The sequence below is a fragment of the Rhinolophus ferrumequinum genome, chromosome 8 (assembly GCF_004115265.2).
Source record: "Rhinolophus ferrumequinum isolate MPI-CBG mRhiFer1 chromosome 8, mRhiFer1_v1.p, whole genome shotgun sequence".
NCBI lineage: Eukaryota > Metazoa > Chordata > Mammalia > Chiroptera > Rhinolophidae > Rhinolophus > Rhinolophus ferrumequinum.
Genome location: NC_046291.1, coordinates 54,593,039 through 54,614,824, shown reverse-complemented (window position 1 = coordinate 54,614,824; position 21,786 = coordinate 54,593,039). Strand labels below are relative to the sequence as shown.

The 21,786-nt window shown below is 37.5% G+C and overlaps 1 protein-coding gene across 1 annotated transcript in view; it reads right to left on the bottom strand.

Annotated features, from left to right (window-relative positions):
- LRP2 (LDL receptor related protein 2) overlaps window positions 1-21,786 on the bottom strand; it is a 197,293-nt gene that overhangs the window by 141,319 nt on the left and 34,188 nt on the right. Inside the window, exons 2-4 of the mRNA XM_033112329.1 lie at window positions 20,025-20,132; window positions 17,104-17,226; window positions 11,165-11,281 (exon numbers count right to left, since the gene is read on the bottom strand). Coding sequence (XP_032968220.1) covers window positions 11,165-11,281; window positions 17,104-17,226; window positions 20,025-20,132 — 348 coding nt within the window. The remainder of the gene's footprint in view (window positions 1-11,164; window positions 11,282-17,103; window positions 17,227-20,024; window positions 20,133-21,786) is intronic.

The following is a 21,786-nucleotide window of genomic DNA, read 5'->3' as shown; positions in this document are numbered from 1 at the left end:
ACACTGAGCAAAGTAACAAATGAACATATTCTATTTCCCTTAATGACTTCTGTTGCTAAAGATGTTAATGAATGAGTTTCAATCTACCCCTGGAAATAAGAAGTCACAACACTTTGGGATCGGGGGATATCTAAAATCTTATTTTGGGGTTTATTTGCTTGGCACGTCTGAGTCTAGCCTTGGAAACATTTTTCCATGGAGCAAAGACATCATGTTAGTTGCAGGACTTTAAGAGAAAGTATAATAAGACAGGAATATACAGAAACAGAGAAACTCATCCTAAGTTCTGTCTCAACGGCAAGATTGACAACTACTCACTAAAAGCCTTAGACCTCTAAAGTTTACCTGACACAAAAATGCAAGATCACCCTTGCTCACTCCACTTCTTCCCTCTCCCTTCCTTCCTTTCTCCAAATTCCAAATGATACATGTTCAGGTTTGTCCCCCAAGATCTGGGAGCTACCCCTAAATATACATATAAGATTAGTGCTTGAAGATTTAAACTTTTTTTTCCTTTGTGAATGATTTGATTTGGAGCAAGAGAGTTCCATGCTACAGTTCTATTTACGTTACCAAGGAGGCAAATGTGGTGAGGACCTCACAGACCTCCAAGAATAGAAATCATTCACAGCACAGTAAGACACAAATATTAGACACTTTATTATCTAAACAGGAAAGCTGTAAATACACTCCACTCTCAGAATTTTTTTAATGGCCCAAAAAAATGATAAATTGGTTATAAAGAAAGAGAAGGTATCATAAGCCAAGATTTAAAGAAAAACAAGAAGTTACTGATACAAGTCCTGCCCAGACACCTGGAACTTTTCAAGTTCCTAGAGTCCTCCTTTATAAGTAATGCTTGTATTACTCTGGTTCCAAAGAAGTCAATCCAGTTAAAGTAATGATTTGCCGGAAAAAGCTTACTAGTTTGGCCACCAGCACCTAGTTGCAAGCACTATGTACAAAGTTAAATAAGCAGTAACAATAATAAGCATCAATAACATATATTGAAAACTATGGGGTCGACCTGGTGGCTCAGGCGGTTAGAGCTCCATGCTCCTAACTCTGAAGGCTGCCGGTTCGATTCCCACATGGGCCATTGGGCTCTCCTCAACCACAAGGTTGCCAGTTCAATTCCTCCAGTCCTGCAAGGGATGGTGGACTGCACCCCCTGCAACTAAGATTGAACAGGGCACCTTGAGCTGAGCTGCTGCTGAGCTTCCGGATGGCTTAGTGAGTTGGAGCGTGTCCTCTAAACCACAAGGTTGCCGGTTCGACTCCCACAGCGGGATGGTGGGCTGCGCCCCCTGCAACTAGCAACGGCAACTGGACCTGGAGCTGAGCTGCGCCCTCCACAACTAAGACTGAAAGGATAACAACCTGACTTGGAAAAAAGTCCTGGAAGTACACACTGTTCCCCAATAAAGTCCTGTTCCCCTCCCCCAATAAAATCTTTAAAAAAAAAAAACACTCTGTCTAAGTACTCAATACATATGAATCCAATTCATCCTTATAACAACCCTATGAGGTAGATACTATTATACTATTACTCCCATTTTATAGATTTATATTGTATAAATATGTACCTCTCTGAGACACAGCGACATTAAGTAATTTGAAAACAGTCATACAAGTGGCAAGTTGGAGAGCCAGAACTCAAGTTCAGGCAATCTGGCTCCACAGTGCATGTTCCTAACCACTACCATAGTTATAGCTACTGTTCAAAAGCTTCAGGAAGAAGCAAAAAAATTATAGAAGAATGAAAATGAATGAAAGGAAATAGAAAATCTTTAAAAAGGTAGAATAAAAAGAAAGAGAAGAAGTAACCAAGTGGAGAAAAGGTTTTCTTTCTTCCATTCTGTTTCCTATTCCACTATGGGAAATCTGGAGAAATGAGGCCAACTCTAGATTTTGGCAATTTATGGAATATTCTACTAAACACTTCAGTCTGGTGTAATCTAGGGATTCCAGGAAATCCTACGCTAGGAAACAGTTTTCCTGGAGTACCAGGACAAAAAAAAAAAGTCAATAACTCCCACCACCCAAAAAAAAGCAGACCACAAAGTAGCAGGAGACCCCCTTTACCCTCGCTCCCCACCCCTCACCTCTGCCTCAGTCAAACTCATGTCCCTAAAGTGACTGCCATCACAGACTAGCATCTGGGGAGTACAGTAATAACAAGAGAACAGAAGGGTATTTCCTGCATCCTTCCAAAAATAATTTGAAGTTACTCTCATTAAAAAGCATATACGAATACGATTTATAAAACAGAAATAGCAATTCAGCACCTTGGAAAGGGAAAGCAAATCTAGCCATCGCAAGGGCTGGTAGAATTGGACAGACGTCAAGTTTAATCTGAGCAGCTTTCAGGAAACTGAAGCCAAAAAGGGAAACGCTTTCAGTTATCTAGTTTTCCTTACCCTGCTCTCTTTGAACTACTGGATCTTAAGTCCCAAATCCCTGTCTGGTCTCTATCCATGCTGACCTGATCATAGACCTAAATTAGAAATGTGCCTGAGAGGCCGACTGCAAGGATTTTGGATACACAGTACCAGGCACAGAACAATCACCAAAATCTGCATAGAAAGTAAAGACTCACATAAATCTACCTTCTTAAAAAATAATAAAAATCTCACATTAGCCTTAATATAGGAGTGACTGAGAAACAAGATAGAAAATTGTGTATCAAATGCTCCAAGAAATAGTGCGAAGTAAAATGGCTTCTCCTGAGTGATCAAATACTTGTGATATGCACCAGATTTAGTGGTACTGGCTCTATCTAGAAGGACTCATAGGGCTATATGTTCTCGTTCAGGGCCTCACAGCACCTGGGTCCCATTCCTTTCTCTTCCTTACGATTAACCCCAGTGACTCATTTGGGTAGAACAGGCAAAGTCTAACCAAAGAGATTGGAAGACTAGCTGCACCCCAGAATTATGAGAGTGGCCACTTTCAAATCACAACTGAAAATGGGGTGGCTCAGTCTGTCTGCTGGGAATCTGGCCCCAGATAACTGAGCATTTGTTAGCAAATCATTACTAAGTAAATATCCGTATGCTAGAAGCCAATGACCCTACAGACTGCTACCTGCCTCTTAGTTACAATTTTATCCTACCCAACATACATGTCTTGAAACCACCTCCCTAGATACTGTGCTAAGAATTGAATAAAGAAATAAACAAAATTACAAGTGAAGTCGGAACCCCCACAGAATTTTTTTTTAACATTTCATTAAATGAATAATTATTGCACACTATAGGAGTGCTAGGCACTAGAGATAAAGTGATGAACTTCGTAAGGTTCCTCCCTACTCTCGTGGAACTTACATTTTTATTTGGGAGAGTGAAAGGACAAACATTAAAATAAATATCGCGTAGAAAAAAACAGTATGGAGATATAGCAGGGTAGACTAGCAAAGAGCGACACATGGAGGAGGAGCTCTCTGATAAGGTGATATTTGAAAAAGAACCATTAAGTTTAGCAAAATGGAGGTCATTGGTGGTATTGACAATGTTTTCAGGAGACTGGTGAAGATAAAGGACTGTTTTCAGTAAGTTCGAGAAGGAAAGGAGGAGAGGAAATAGAAATAGTGATTAAAGACAACTCTAAGTAACTGTTGTGAAAGGGAGCAGAGAAATTGGGTAACAGCTAAAAGGGATCTTAGGTGGGAGATATTTATAATGTGCTTGAATGATGGAGACTAAATAAGAAATTTTTCTCTCTTTTCAAGGTTTCAGGGCTCTGGATCTTATCTCAAATGTAAGAATGCTAAAAAGATGCATCTGTGATGTTATATGTAAGATGGGGTCGGTCTCTCTGCTTCTGCTTTCTCACCTTGAGAAGGGAGAGTAAGGGCAAGACTGATTGGGCAGCTTGCATATGGAACCAAGTTTGAGGTGCACGTTTTTCACGAGTCATCACACTCCACAGAGTGACTTTAACCATCCTCTCTATTCCCCTCCAACTGTTCCCCAGGGAAGAGTTCCAGTAGTTAGATACGGAAAATGTTTAAATTCTAAGGAACAGAAAGTCAATAGAAATAAAACTTCAGGGACAAAGCAGCCCCAGTCGAAGGCAGAACAAATACTGCTGATTACTTGCAAGAAAGCCTTCATTGTGACAGGGATTTTACCCTTTCTTTGGCATTCCTAAGTAACAAAAGAAAAGTGCTGCAAACCAATGATAATTAGCGATAGCTTTACTCACACCAAAATCATTCTAATATGGTACTTGATAAAAACAAAATAATCTGTTTATTTAACTGAGGGGAAAAGGTACTATTTTTGAGCAACTGAAAGCCACCTCAGTATATTAATTGAATGACCCATAATTGCTGCATTGTTCTGATGTTTATCTTAGACTGCATGAGTGGTTTTCCTTGAGGCTAATCCCATTAGAAGGAAAATGGACTGCAGTTTTGAATCTCTCTGTTCCTTTAAAAAAAAAAAATTAATTGAGAATTTGTTTAATAGCAGGTGCCATTTTACAGATGGCCAGATTGAAGAGTAAAATAACTTAGGCAACATGTTTCACAGCTTTTAACCTATATGTTCAGAAATAGTTCTCAAACAGTAGAATAACCAAAAATACCTTATGCATAAAGAAATACAGCAAACAAAAGACCAAACACAATCAGAAACTTTCATACTACACCAAATTTATCTCAAGGATAATCTTTTTAGGGGGCGCATAACGCCCTTGCCTTCCTCACCATCTCACCCGTGCTCTTACCTCCCCTCTCCCTTCCTCCCTGAAAGAACTCTTACACACTGTTCTTTGTTCTGTAAAAGGAATGCCTGGAATGGACACAAGGTGTTCTGTCTGAGAACTCTATGTCTTGATCTTCTAAGCTTGACAGGGTGGGACTATGACCTAGGGATCTGGTCTGATGGCAAGACTGAACTACAGAGGCAAGCTTCCTGAACTTTTCAAGTATTTAGGAAAAGGAATTAGTCCTTCTTTGGAGCTTTGCCCATAGCCATTACTATATTGAAGTGGTTTCTAGGTGCTTAATGTACTAAGACCGGTTCCTATAGAAAAGGTGACTTCTGAGAAATAGAAAAATAAAAGTCATATTCATAGGCTGCTTCTAAGTTTGTCCACAAGTAGCAATTACTACGCATCATGACTGCAGAATATAATAAAACGTTATGCCTCACTTAATCCTTGATCATGGGGGAACATTCTACTTTAAAACAACTAATAAACAGCTGCTATAGATATGAAATTACGTTTAAAACAGCTAAGTACTTCTATGACTAAATGGATCAACAAAGATCATCAATGGCTGCTAACATCACAAAAAGAGCGAGTTAGACATTATGTGCCTCCTACTACAAATATATACCTATATACGACGTATGTCGCCCCCCAACACACACAAAGAAAAAATAAATCCTTGCATCATTTGTTCAAGCCTCTATACTAGTGCTATTCTGAACTGGCACAAGGAAAGGGAGAACATTTTGCTCCTGGATGACATTTCACATTGTCTGGACACATGTTTGGTTGTTACAACTGGGAAGTGCTGCTCGCTTTTCCAGTAGATAGACGCCAAGGATACTGTTAGACAATCTATAATGCACAAGACGGCTTCACACAATAAAGAATTATCTGGCCCCAAATGTCATTAGTGGCAAAGTTGAGGACCCTTGCGCCAGATCTAGCTATCAATTTCCAGGAAACACAGGGGATAGAAGAACATGTTAAAGGACATCAGGGGATGCAATGAGCATAACCGAGACTGGAAACTCCAGGATAACTGACTTGGTTTTTTTCAATAAATAAATTGCAAGGAGTAAAAAACAGAAACGGAAGGCAAGCCTACAAACTGAAAGATGGCAACTAAGTCTAACGTGGAGATTTAATTTGGATTTGGATTTAAATAATCACACTGCAAAAAATAATAACAGGACAATTGAGGAATTTAAAAAATTGATTGAAATCTGATTATTTTAAAGAATAGTTTACTTTAGATGTGATCATGATATTGTGGTTTTGTTTTAGTCCTTGTATCTTAGAGATAAGTGGTGAATTTATATGATGTCTGAAAGCGGCTTCAAAATAATGGGGAGAAGAATAAAGAGATATGGGTAAGACAAAATTAACTATGAGTAGATAATTAAAATAATAAGGATGAGTACAAAGAGGTTTATCATTCAGTTCACTCTGCTTTTGATTAGGTTTAAAACTTCCCATAATAAAAAGCTTTAAACAATAATTTTTTCAAAATAAAAAAAATAGCTAAGTAACCTTCAGGCAAAAATACTCTGTAAACTTCTCTCGCTAAAGCAAAGCATTCTGAGAGCACAGGCATAGGGTTTAGACCTAGCTGAAAAGCCTGGCTCCTCTGCCCTTGTTTCTTGACAATCTTTACTGTCTCTGTAAATTGGAGATGGTCGTCACACACCTTGTGGGACTAATGTAAAAACTGAGTAAGATAGTGACCGGTGCTTGGTGAATGGGACTTCCTTCTCCCACTTCCCACAAGCGCTCCGAACAAAGAGGGAAAACAAAATGAGGCCAATCCTGCCCCCTGTACTGGCACTCTCTAAAGACTTTGATCCAGGCCATTCATTTTCTGCCTGTATGGATCTGGCAGTGGCCAATAGATCAAAGCACCAACAAGGAAGTACAAAGATTCTTTTCTTAATTTCCTCTGATAGATTTTTTCCTACTCTTCCATAAATCACACATAGCAATAAATAAACAAAGTGAAGAGAAATAAGAAAGAGCACCTCATTGTAAAACCCCCTTAACATGTGTGAGATTCATTTTAGGGCCATGAACCCTGATGGGTTCATAACTTGTATAATTCAGAAACAATGAGCTAGAAATCTGGTTCTTTCCTTAACGCAGCCTTGTTTCACCAATTACTTGTACTTAAAAAACACACAAAAACTTGATTAAAAACTCCTGCCTAAATGTTGTATAAAGCTCACTTCCTTTCCTTCCTTCTTCTCTATAACAGTTGCTTGCATTCACGTACACTGCCAGCTTTTCTCGGGAAGGTACATTGGCAAAGTTGTCGGGTGGTTGGACTGACTTTAGACTTGGCTACAGGGTGTTCAAATGCAATAAATCCAAACAGTCTGATTCAGCTGCCTTTTATTTTCCCTGAAGTAGCATTTCCTTCGGTCCCATTGCATTTACAATAAGGCACTCATTCTTATCCACTTGTAAATAAGGGATAAAGACACAGGCGGTTGGCTTGTGGCACATGCCTCTGGTTCCCTCTTAAACTTGCACAAGGTAGGACTTTCTCTTTCTGTAGATCAAGTCCTTCATGAAGAATCATCACCAGACTTGGAACCATAAGAAGGGTGGAACAATAGCTCTACCACACATCATACAACCTTGAACAAGACACTCTACCCTTTCTAGTTTCAGTTTCTTTATTCATAAGAGAGTATAAGTATAGAAAAGGAAGCCTCTTCGATAAACAGTGCTGGGAGAATTGCAAAGCCACAGGCAAAAGAATGAAACTAGACTGGTATCTGTCACCATATACTAAAATTGATTCAAAATGGATCAAAGACTTAAACATAAGATTTGAAACAATAAATTGCACAAAAGAAAGCATAAGTCCTAAACTTATCGATCTTGGGTTCAAAGAGCATTCTATGAATTTGACTCCAAAGGCAAGAGAAGTAAAAGCTAAAATAAATGAACGGTACTGTATCACACTAAAGAGCTTCTGCACAGCAAAAGAAACCATCAGCAAAACAAAGTGGCAACCAAATGAGTATCAGAAGATATTTGCAAACAACGTCTCCAATAAGGGTCTAATACCCAAAATATATAAAAAACACATATAACTCAACAATAAAAACAAACAATCCAATGAAAAAATGGGCAGAGGACCTGAACAGACACTTCTCCAAAGAAGCTATACAAACGGCCAACAGATATATAAAAAGATGCTCAACTTCTTTAGCTATTAGGGAAATGCAAATCAAAACCATAGTGAGATACCACCTTACACCTGCCAGAATGGCTATCATCAAGACAAATAATAAATGTCAGAAAGACTGTGGAGAAAAAGGAACCCTCATACACTCCTGGTGGGAATGTAAATTGGTACAGCCACTATGGAAAACAGTATGGAGGTCCCTCAAAAAATTGAGAATAGAATTATCATATGACCCAGCAATCCCTCTTCTGGGCATCTACCCAAAAAATCGGAAAACATTTGTCCATAAAGATATATGTACCTTTATGTTCACTGCAGCATTATTCACAGTAGCCATGACATGCAAACAACCTAAGTGTCCTTTGATAGATGATTGGATAAAGAAGATATGGTATATATATACAATGGAATATTACTTGGCCATAAGAAAAGATGAAGTACTGCCATTTGCAACAGCATGGATGGATCTTGAGATTATCATGCCAAGCAAAATAAGTCACACAGAAAAAGTATAGAACCACATGATTTCACTCTTTAGTGGGAATATAAAACTAAAAGCAACAAAGGAACAAAACAAAGAAACAAAAACTCATAGACACAGACAACAGTTTAGTAGTTACCAGAGGATAAGGAGAGGAGGGGGAACGGTGGAAAAGGAAAAGGGGATCAAATATATGGTGATGGAAGGAAAACTGACTCTGGGTGAAGACACAATGCAATATATAGATGATGTTTTATATAAATGTATACTTGAAACCAATGTAATTTTACTGACCAATGTCACCCCCAATAAGTGTAATAAATAAATAAATGTATACCTGTCCTATTGTCCTCATTGAGAAACTTAATGATGATAACAACTGGAATTTATATAACATTTTGAAGTTTATAAAATACTGCAAAATATAATACAGTCTTGTGCCACATAAGGAAATTTTGGTCAACAACAGACCACATATATGATGTTGGTCCCATAAGATTACAATGGAGCTGAAAAATTCCTATAGCCTAGTGACATCATAGTCATCCTCAGGTCATAGCACAATGTCTTACGTGTTTGTGGTGATGCTGGTGTCAACAAACTGACTGCACTGCCAGTCGTATAAAAGTATAGCAAATACAATTATGGACATTACATGATATTGATAATGATAATAAACTGTTACTGATTTACGTATTTATTATACTATATATTTTATCATTATTTTAGAGTACTCTTTCTACTTATAAAAAAGGTTGCTGTAAACAGTATGCTGTGTTACGCTGACAACAGCCTCATACATCTCATGTTTATCACATCTCTTGATTTCTCTTGATTGCATCATTTTCTCTTGTGCTTGAATTAATTTTGTGTTATTTGTACAGTGACATGCTGTATAGGCTTGTAGCCTGGGACCAATGATAGGCTATGCCATGCAGGCTCGGTGTGTAGTGGGCTCTACCATCTAGGTTTGTGTAAGTGTGCTCTATGATGTTCGTACAATGATGAAATCACCTAAGGACGCATTTCTCAGAACGCATCCCTGCCATTAAGCAGCACCTGACTATATATGATTTACCACTATTATTAATCAAAAATATCTTCTTTACTTGCCTCAATACTTGGCAGAAAGAGAAAGAGAGTCCTTGACTCATGGACTTGTTATTTTGTGACATCCATACATAAACTACCATCACTAAAATTGCCAGTGCGGAGTCTAAATTCTCGGCAACATGTCCAAAGTGAAGGGATATCCAAATAAGAGGCAATCTCATCTCTTTCAAAAGAGAACATTTAACTTGGAAATTATACCACAACAGAACTGTACCAGAAACTCTGCTAGGAAACAGAGATACAAAGACAAATAGGAGAGAGTCCTCTCAAAGAAAAAGGACATACAAGGGAAGAAAGCATTGGAGGTAAATAAAGTGTAGTTTTTAAAAAATATGCCATGAGACGATGGTATGGATGCAGCATGAATCTGGGCCTGTTTGGTCACGTACACAAGTATTTCTTCCATTAAGAGAACATTTGAACAATACAGTGAGTTGGAACAATTTTTTCATGACTAGTTTACGTTAGCTCCTCCCCTAGGTATGGTACCATAGTGGGAAGTGTAGCAAAATATACAGAAGATGGTTCTTTCATCCAAAAGCATAAAATATACCATGTGGACCAAAGGAAGGAATTTAGGGACCGTCCAGAGAACTAAAATTATATCAAAATGATCAAACAATAGCCCATGAAAATAGACTAAAAGTTAAATATTTAGATGGAGACCTGATAACTAAGAAGTTTATGATCAAGGTTCCTAAGGTACACAAAATCTGTCCACTGATTATTGGAACACTGGAATATTAAAGTAACTTTTTAAAGTTTGAAATATAAATTTAAGAGCAAAAGAAAGGAAGTATCTTAGTAAGAAAAAAAAAACGGAAGCACATAGTAAACCTATAAAATGCAGTATACCAAAAGGAGTGTCAGGAAAAAATGTATAAAAACTCAAGGAAGTTCTGGATAAATTCATAAATGATAAACTTATAAGGGCTTTTAAGAGGAACTGGGTATGTCTGAGACTTAAGTCAGAGTTGAATGGACTGTAGGACTGACAAGGTAGAATAATACCTATATTCTTATATTCTAACAATTCTATATAAACCTCAAGAGAGACAGATTACTCTTTACTTATTTGTAAAATGTCCATATGCACCATGACTGCATGACTCATTTTAGTTATGATGATATTTAAACATTATACACGGAATACTGTGATATGCCTGATCTTGTGGTTCTCAGTTACAAACTGATAAGGTATGCCGCCTTTACAGGGAAAGCAATTTTCAAAATATAACACTTTTCCAGAAGTAATCTGGAAAAAAAAAATTTAGCCCGTAACAGCACAAAAGCTAATGAGACATTTGACCTAGTAATTTACCATAGTAATGTAATGACAGTTAAAAGTGACCAAACTGCATTTTGTACTCAATGTAGTCAGTGACCTTTCAGGATTCTGTGTTAATGATAGAAGTTTCTTACTCCAAAAAAATACAGAAAACTGATGTGCTCAAGCAGGGCACACTTAGAACGTCTTGGTAAAAATAGACTCATATCAGAACATCACCTCTAATCCACAAAAGAATCTGCCACGAGATTTCAATAACAAGAGGCATATTGTAGGTATTTCTGTCCATCAACAAATCTAACAAATTGATTAAAATGCCAAAGGGACAAAGGTGAAACCAAATAGAGTACAAAGACTGAAAGGGACTCACGGCAGTCTCTCTCGTCAGTTCCATCTGAGCAGTCTCTGACGTGGTCACACCTGTATTCATTTGGGATGCATTCACCACTGGAGCATGTCATCTGGTGGCTTGAGCATGTTCTCCCAGCTGGGAAGAGGGAAAAATATTACTTTATCATTACTGCTAAACACAGACCGATCCACTGACATTTACCAAATATGAATGAGGACATTTGAAAGCCAAGCAGAGTGTACACAGAACATAAAGTTCATAGGGTCACAAGGTAAAGCTCCCAGCCACCCCAAGGGAGAGCTTACAATGGAAAAGCAAAGGTTTTATTATCAGGATACTACCAAAACGCCCATAGAATCATATCAATATTCAAACATATTAGTGTATACAATTGTCTTATCAACATATGTTGAGAACACAAAGTAGAATAAAAATCTATTTGATAAAGAGGACAAATGAAATAAGAATTTTGCAGTTATAGGCATTAATCAAGGATCAGTAAGGGCCCCATCATTGAAATCCTGTTTAAACAAAAACGAAATACACCAAAGGGTTAACAGTCGTTAATTGTGAGTGGTAGGAATATGGGTGATCATATTTTTTTCTCTAGAGTTTTGTCTATTATATAAACTCTCTACATTGAACATGTGTCAATTTTATAGACAGAAGGAAAAAATTTAAGCTAGCTTAATTTTATCCTATGTTGATGAGACTACCAGAAAGCAGGCCATCAGTTTATTGAATTTGCCTGGGGATAAAACATATAAAATCAAATTACTTGATGCCTCAAGCATCATGTGAAAACTATTCTATAAGTCTAAGGTAGGAATTATCATGAGATTTTTTTTTTTAATTGTCCACAGAAAAAGAAAAGCATTTGGGGAAAATGTGATCTGCTAAACACACAATATAATCAAAATAATATAAAAATTCCCCTGAATTTTTAGTTTGTTACATTTCTGTATAGTAAAGATACTTAAGTTCAGCAAAATTTGGGTTTTTCAATAAAATTATATCTTTTAAGGGATGTGCCATCAAAACTTAACCAAAAAAATACTTTCTAAAAAAACAAATGAACAATGACAGCTTTAGAGTGAGTACTTGAAAATTCAAATATATCAGGAATACCATGTGATAAATAAGATCTAAAAAAATTAACAATTATTACTACCCTTAACCGATTATATCTTTCTTGTCATCTTATTCCTTCTTTCTGTTTAATATAATGGTTTCATTATGAATGTGTCATGTAATTCCTAGATAGCAAATAAAATTTTCCTACTCAGCCTATTTCTGACACTTGGGCAGAATGATTTCATATCTTCTCCTGGAACTTGATATCTGTGGGTTAAATTTTACTTCTATTAATAAAAGTAGAATAGATCAAATTTTCTAGAAGTCATTTAAATGTCTGAATTCTGCCCATGACAGAGATGTGAATAAGATTTAAAAGATTAATATTTCCTAAGAGGTAGTATTTATTAAATTCCCATATAACTTATTGAAGTACATATTGTCAATTTCCACATGAAATTAAAGAGCTTCCTTTTTTCCTAAAAAGGCAAGTAGTCTTAAACAAAATATGAACAGAAATTATACCAATTGCCAATATTATTTTAATTATCTTGGCTTTCTTTTTTTATTTTATGATACACAATAAAGAATTCATTTATTTGTTCTCTCACCCTCCAAGTTTTTAGCAAAATAATTCAGATCCTGATTTTCTTTAACTTGCAAAAACATATTGTTTCCCAGAGTTCAGAGTCCTTCAGAGATCTGATGTCAGCTTCAGTTTGCTTTCTTCTTAAACTTAAACCCAAATCATTCTATATTTTGTGTTTCAGATTTCAAAAGATTTACATGGGAGCAGTTAAAAATTTGTTCAAACATAGAGAAATGACAAATTAAAATTATATAGTTCCATCAACCAATCTAATGCCTGGATTCACTTATTCATCATGACACAAACATCTACTGAGGGCCAATTATATGCCACAAAGTACACCAGCAATGGGAATATAAAGATGAATAAGGCACAATCCCTACCCTCCAGGAGCCCATAGGTTTCTGGGGGAGACTTCAGAAGTAATTAGAAAAAATTACGACATTGAATTATAGGCACACAGAATTATAAAAGCATCAGGACGGGGTGCTTAATTCACTCTGGGCTGGGAGCAAGAACAGGGACACAGCTTCCTTGAGGAGGAACATCTCACATGGGTCTTTAGGAGAAGTAGCAATTAACTAGGCCAAACGGAAGAAAGGTCCGTCTAGCAAAGAGCACTCAGGCAGCATGAACAGAGGCGAAAGCCGGGGACTCTGCATGATATGCCCAAGGGAACTACAAGCACTGCTATGGCCCCAAATGGCCATTTCAAGGCAGGAATGGCGAGTGATAGGCATGGAAAAATAAGAACAGACCAGGTCTCAGAGGCCACTGTAAACCATGTTAAAGAGTTGGAGTTTTCTCCTTGAGGTGATGGAGGGCTACCAAAGGGTTTGTTAGATCTTTCCAACATCGGTGTCAGCGAGAACCCGAGGAAGCACAGAACTGGAGGCAGGGAGACTGGTCCAGAGGCTGCTGCGGTCACCCAGATAAGAGATGGTGGCAGTGGTGGCATAAATGGGAAAGACATGACCTTCAGAAATGTTTATAAGGCGAATTAGACAGGGATGATTAAATGTGGACAGGGAAAGAGAGAAAAGAATCAAGAATAACTTCCAAGTTTCTGGCGTGGGTGCCTAGGGAATTGTGATATCTTTTTCACGCTTACTGATTGCATCCTTAATATTCACCTACAATCATCTTTCTTTTTTGTCTAATAACATGTCTCATGAAATTTTAGACTAACAAGGAAAACAGCCTCAATCTGCTTATTTTGGGTAGTTTGAACCAATTTTGCATTTTCTGCTAGTACTGTATAGTGGTTAATTTTATTTCTATAATAAAGATAATACATGTAGACCAGTAAGTATAGAAAGAAAAAAACAGTTCAGGGAGGGAGATGATTGATTCTAGTTGGGACACCTTGAGTTTAGGGCATATTGCAGATGCCGACGGGCAGTTGAATATACAAGACTGAAGTGTGGGCAAGAAACCTGGGTCCTAAGCATAGAGTTGTGTGTCATCAGCCCATTGAGGGATATTGAAATCATGACAATGGTTGACATTATCCCAGAAGAGCATATAGAGTGAGAGGTCAGACTGAGCAACATCAATACGCCAGGGCTGGATAGAAGAAAATAACAAAATGGAATGATCAAAGCAGTTAAGAAGAAAGCCAGGACAGTGGGAAATCATGGGAGACCAGAGTCAAGTACAACAGAAAAGCCCATGCAGTATGATGAGGAAGAAAAGTGCCCACTCTATTTGACAATCAGAATTCTCTGGTGACCTTAGTGAACATAGTATTGGCATATGCTGTCTGTAGTTAAAGGATGTCTAATAAAGACTTTTATATCATTTTTAAAAAGCAAGAATTACCTTAGGAAATCCATACTCATTTAAAATGGTATGTAGCATTGCTTATAAATTACTGCTGTAAAGTTACCTCCAGTCTCTTTCCCTAAGCAGTGGCCCTTAGCAGTTCCCATCCTCTCTATAAAGTATTATTATTAGCAAGAGGTCATCCGCCACACTTTGTATCACAATCTACAGCTCAGTTTTCTTCCCACTCTGTGTGGGGAGCAAGGGAAAATAGAACCAAAATGGCATATCCAACCAAAAGAAAAATAAACCACCATTCTTTCATTCAGAATCCATTTATCAAGAACCTACTGTCTCCCAGACAAAATGTCAGGTTTTAGGGATGCAAGTTGAATAAAGCATAGTCACTGCTCTTCAGAGATTCACAATCTAGCCCCAACCTGTTCCCACCAAGTACCTGCTATCTGTAGGTCACCCCAACTTTCCCCTAGGACCTTTGAGAGGCTAGCCCAGACTAACTTCCTGGAAACAAAGATTTTTTCCTGCTTCCTACTACATCTGGCAATTTCCCTTCCTTCCTTCCTTCCTTCAGTACTTCTGATCTCCTTTCTCTCTCATTCAGATCCTTTGGCCACTCCACCTCAAATGCTGACACATAACAACCTGATCTGGATATGCCCATTTAGCCTTGATTAGCTCCCGACCATGCCTCCCTCAGGACTGCCATGTGTCACCACCACCAACCTCCACAGCCTTACATAGTTTGCTGGTTTCCCCTGAACCACTTTGTCCCAAGGAACACCATCCCTTTGTTGCGGGCAGACCCCACGATCAATACTGACAAGCCCTAACAGGCTATTTCATTATACAGTCTTCCTTTTAGGTTTAAACCAAAGTCGAACTCAGGGGTATTTTAAGAATTTCTATTCTCTTCCTCAAAAGACCCTTAGCATCTAGTGGCCTGATTGAAAAGAATTCAATGCTGGATTCAAAAGTCCTGGGCTAATTTCCAATCTTTTATAAACGCATCCAGGACCTACGGAAGGCCATGAAATCTCCATCGCTAGTCTACTAACGATTAAACAAGTTCCCACATGAAGTAGCCATCAAAAACATCTGCTTCTTCTTTGATTTTTGTAGACAACGAGTATGTGAAAAAGCCAACAGGATCTTAGCTGACATCTTAAAGCCAGAACAAAGAGATGATACATGTCCGTGATTCATGGGATGTGCATTTAATGAAGCAGAATCTGGTGAGACTCAAAGGTGAATGTCACACAGTGATTGGAACTGGACACTGATCACTTTTCCTCCCATAGAGGAAAATCAGGGTCAAGAACCTGACCCTGATTCTCTATAGCCTGATATCTTTTCTCCAACTTCCACCTTGGTCAACCCAGACTGGTGAGGTTTGTTTCTTGGGGATGGAGGGAGTGAAGTTGGCTTATTTAAAAAAAAAAAAAAAAAAAACAACAACAACAGGGAAAGTATGTTGGTGTTCTTTCTTCTACACGTTTGAATTGAGGGGATGTAAGTTTTGGGACCTCTGCCACTTCTATGTAATCACAAAAAGCTGATAGGCTAAAGATGGCAAAGCAAAAAAGTAGGAGAAAACCGAATAATGTTATTGAGCCGAGAATTAATGAACCCAGGAACAACCCTGCATTTAGACTTGTTATGTGAGATAATAAATTCCCTTTCGCTTTACTTTTTTTAAGTTCCATTTTTCATTCTTTGCAGCTAAAAACATCCCCACTGACATAAAAATGATTCTAAATTATACAAATGTCCTAAATAAAGCAAAGAAATGATACGGGTGATGGACATATTTCTCACATGTTGCCATCTTATATTAACCCAAGATTATTCTCCCACCCAAAATTATTTTCAAGCCCAATAAAACTCTTTTTCAGTCTGACCCCAAAGAAATTAGAATCTAAGGGTTTCTTCCAGGTCACTGCCCCGAACCCTCTCAATGTCCAGGAATGCAGCACTTGCTATGGTCGTCTTCATTACTATTATTTTCTTTCTTGTGGCCGCTCGTCCTATGGTGGCTGTAGCAGCAGTCACTGAAGCAACCACCACCAACGCCTCCAACAAACCTGCCTACTTGTTCCACTCAGTCAAAATGAAGAGAGTTTAATACCGAGGCAGAACGGGTGGAAGGTGTGAAAGCAGAGTGCATACCGCAGGAACAAAAGGACTCATCCAAATGCCAACCACACAAACAAAGACCCCCCCCCCCCATAGATACCGTTAAATGCTTTGCTTCTTTCTTGAGTAACATAATCCAAATTAAAGACGGGGAACCTATCCCATTTCCAAATTGCTGAAGTATATTTATAATTCTTCAGCATGTTCCTACGTTCAATACCATCCAACCTGAGTGAGATTCCTGGCACGGGTTCCATTGTTGTTTAAGGCCCAACTCAGCATTTATAGAGAATCACCCCATGGTGTTTTGTATTTGGTCCCGGTTCAATTTCAGGTGTCCAAAGGACCAAAGCGAGATTCCTCCATAAACACTTACGGCAGTGCTGGTGTTCGTCTGAGCCATCCTCACAGTCCTGCTCGTCATCACACACCCAAGAGTCAGGGATGCATAGCTCTTTGCTCTGACACTGGAAATAGCCTGACTGGCAAGAAGCGGGAGCTAAAACAAACCAGAAAAGGACTCATGAAGTCAAACATCTACTCTATTATAACAACAAGCAATGCTTATCTCGAAAGAATGTATGTCAACTCTGCTCAATATATTTGATGGCAAATAGGAAACAACGCTATACTAGAGCCTGTGGACCCTAATCAGAGTTCACTGTCAAGTAATCTCAGCAATGGCATCACAACAAACTAATGATTGAAATCAATACAAAAATACAGAGAACAGCCCAAACACACACCCATACTTATAACAAAAAGTATTAGACTAAAATTTTTAAGTCAAGTAAAAGTTAACTATGAATTATTATTAAATTATTTGAAATGGTTTGTACTAACTAATAGTAAAGCACTGTGATGAATTGGAAAATCTAGGAGATTTGAAAAACAAGACCCAGAGTCAAATAATTATTATTTCTACAATTTCCTTGCTTTAGAATCTTTGGCATGTTCTCTGCGCCTCAATGTTTGCATCATAAAATGGAGACTATACTTATTTCATGGTTTGCTATTAAAAAATAAGTTAGATAATATACATGAAAGTACCATGTAATGTTAGTTGCTATCACTTTTTATGATCATTGTTATAGGATACAGAAATATGTTAACAATTTCTGAAGAGTTGTTGGTATAACTGTTCATTTATTCCTTTATCCCAAAATATACTGTTCTTGCCTTTTTGCTCCTACTGTTTAACCTAAAATGAACTCAGTAAGCCCAGAGAAGTCGAACAGATGGCACATGATTATGTCTCTACAAATAGAACCACTTTCTTGCTCAAACTGTGGTTCAGAGACTAGAAGCATCAACGTAACATGGGAGTTTTCAGAAATGCAGCATCTCAGAAACCATCTAAAACACATGGAATCCAAATCTATACTTTAACAAACTGCAGGTGACCCATTTGGGCACGATAATGTGAGAAACTACATAGGATCTACTCTCTACCCTCCCCTTTTCAAATGCTTTATCATCCAAACATTACACCAAAGTTTGGCTGTTCTGTTGTGCCATAATATGACCAACGATTAAAAAAAAATTACTTTTTCACCTGCTTTCCTGATTTTTGGATGGTAACCCTTGTCTGTTCACCTATCATCATGAATGAAATGGCAGGAGTGTGACTGGCCATCTATGGCAAATGCACATGATGGGAAAGCAATGGACATTAGGGTTGAGATGGGTGCACCAAACGGGGGACTTTTAATACGTGACTTAACTTCTCTAAGCCTCACTTTCCGAACCTGAATATTGTTGAGAAAAACTAAATGAAGAAACACATGTAAAAGTGGTTTTATAATTAGTTAATTTGGCGGTTTACCATATTACCATGTTTTTAACTATAATTTTTAAAACATAAAACCACACTAGCCACTTCTGTGATCTCTGTGTGGTAATTCACACAAATTATATTACATCCTTTGTATTAAAACAGACCCTAGAGTTGCAAATCACAGTAGTTCAGATAACATTATTTTTTTTAAACAAACAAAATACCTTTCTTTTTATTTTTTATTTTCTAATTTATTTTGAATACATACAACATTAAATTAGTTTCAGGTATACAACATAGTGATTCAACATTCATATACTTTAGGAAGTGATCACCGTAATAAGTCTAGTAATCACTTGTCACCATACCTAGTTATTACAATATTATTAACTATATTCCCTATGCTGTACATATTACATCCCTGTGACTCTTTTAATACTATCAATACAAACAGCCTAACCTTTCTTTTTTTAATACTTAGACGTTTATCATTTATATCCCTCACACTGTGTGAACCCCCTTCCCCCATCCACTAACCCTCTGACATCGCACAGAGCCATGACATTTCCACTGTCTCTGTTCCTAATGCTGTACTACGCTTCTTGTAAGTATATACATACATATATATACATATATATATATACATAAAATTATAGTTGGCATTCATTATTGTTCAGCTTCAGGTGTACAGTGCAGTGATCAGGCATCTACATCTTCCCTGAGACGATCTCCCTAATGAGACAAGTGTCCATCAGATACCCTACAAAATCTTTACAACATTATTGATTACATTCCCCAAATTACTTTTCAAAACCCCGTGGCCATCTTGTGGTTACTGACTGTTTTCTCATCCCCTCACCTTCCCCCTTGTCTCCACCCCCCTCCCATCTAGCAACCCTCAGTTTTTCCTCTGTCTCCAAAACTGTTTCTGATTAATTCATTCATTTATTCTTTTCTTTAGATTCCACATATAAGTGAGATCATATGGTATTTGTCTTTCTCTGTCTGACTTATTTCACTTAACATAATGTTCTCTAGGTCCATCCATGTTGTTGCAAATGGTAAGATTTCTTTTTTCTTTATGGCTGCGTAATAGTCCATTGTATAAATGTACCACAGTTTCTTAATCCAGTCATCTACCGATGGGCATTTCGGTTTTTTCCATGTCTTGGCTATTGTCAGATAACATTATTTTTGTTTGTTCTTATTGGTTCACAAAATTTCCAGAGAGAATAATCTGAAATAGTTACTTATAGATTTCAGAAAACCACTCACAAATTTGTTTCCTTATCAAGGTCATAGGATTAAGGGTAAAATAGAAACTGATGTGAACTGAACCCTTCCTCACAGGGGAGTGAAACAATACCATCAGTCCTCTATTCAACCACACAAGTCTCAAAAGACTTGTGCCCAGTCCTGAATCTATCACTAAAGACACAACTCTTTTTGTGACAACTGAAGTCACTCTGAAGCACTTACATTAGTAAAAACAGAGCTTAGCCTGGCCCCTCCCCACTTACGGCAGCCAATTTCATCAGAGTCATCCAAACAGTCTTTGGTCCCATCACACCTCCAGGATGCAGGAATACAGTGCCCATCTTCACAGCGAAAATGCTCACTGTCACAATCTGCAATCCCACAAGCAACAGAAAACCAGTTAAAAGGAAAAAAAAAAACTGCCACACAGATATTTCACAGAAGAAATACAAATTTTTAATGAAAATGAAAAATTATTCAACGTAGTAGTAATGAAAGGAATGTATATTGTTTTATAAAATTAGGGCAATATTTGTATCATGATTAGAATCTCTGTTTTGGGGTCTACAGGAAGGTTGTTTTCATACACAGTTGATGACTAGAGTGTACCCTGATATAACCAATCTGGAAAGCAATTTGACTGCATCTTCTTTTTTTAAAGTGCTTACTCTTAGTACTTTTACTTCTAGGTATTTTCTTCTAAGGAACTAGAGATTTTGATCACTTTGTTATTTATAATAAAGGAAATTGCAAACCTCCTAGATATCCAAAAGGGAATAGGAAAAGGATTAAATTTTCTTATATCTATATGTTGACATATTAAGAACTCATAAAATCATTATGAAGACCTGCTAAATGATTAAAAGAAATATTTAAAATATAATGTAACAAAGACAAATTTTACCTATAACAACAGTCACATGTGGAGCGGGGGAAAGCGTAGGAAAAGATCAGAATGTTCACAGTGGTTATCTCTGACTGATAACATCACGAGTAACTTTTCATTTGCTTGACGGTGCTATTTTCAGTTCCCCACCCTATAGTTTTCTTAAAGTGCCTTCTTGTTACTAAATCATAGATGGCAATTGATGGTCTCTCATTCTTAGATTCAGACCCATATTTTGGCTTTTGTTTTTTAACGAATTTGTAAGATGCAAGGTCTGTAAGCTCATCTCTGCAAACAAATATTTAAAAATTAAAAAGACAAAAAACAAAAAAATCTCTGCAGACAACCAGAGTGCATAAACTTGGCTCTAAAAGTTGCCACATTCCCAAGTGGCAGTGATTATCCCCTAGTGATGCCAGAAAGAGAATATAACTTAAACAAGTTCATTTCATTTAACCAATATATCCTTCAATTTTCCTGGTTCTCCCCAGGAGACTAATTTGGCAGTTGGAAATCCTCTGAGTTTCCCCCAAATATCTGACCAGTGATCTCCTCATGCATTATGTGCCAAGGAGGAAATTTTTTAAAGAGAGCAGCCAACACCAGCCCAACTTGGAGAAGACTCAAAATTATTTTCAAAAACCCAAGACGGTAGAGAAGTAATTTGGGGGGTAGAAGAATAATTGTATTTTCCTCACGTATTTAAGCAATCATGCTAAATTACTCATTTCAGTTTGTGGCTAATTAACCCCAAATTAGGTAAATATACAGACCAATTACCTACTCCTAAAATAAATAAACAATGTGCTATCCTGACTTGTGTAAATGCAGGCATATCAACAGCATGACATAAACATAGCTAAGTGATCTATTCCTAGGGGATACAGGCTACTTTGTTCATGGAATGTTCAAATCTGATTGTCTGGTAGTGACAGACAATCCTGATTTATAATGTATGCTGCAAATGGTCAGAAACTTCCCTTGGCTAAATGGTGGTACCGAGTGGTACAGGAATACGTACACCCAAATACCTTCTATAGACTAATGCATGATGGTGGTTGGTGGTGCAGGTCTGGGGTTGGTGGTGCAGGTCTCTTATCAACTACCTTTAAAACACAACAACCTCCCTTGCAAAAATG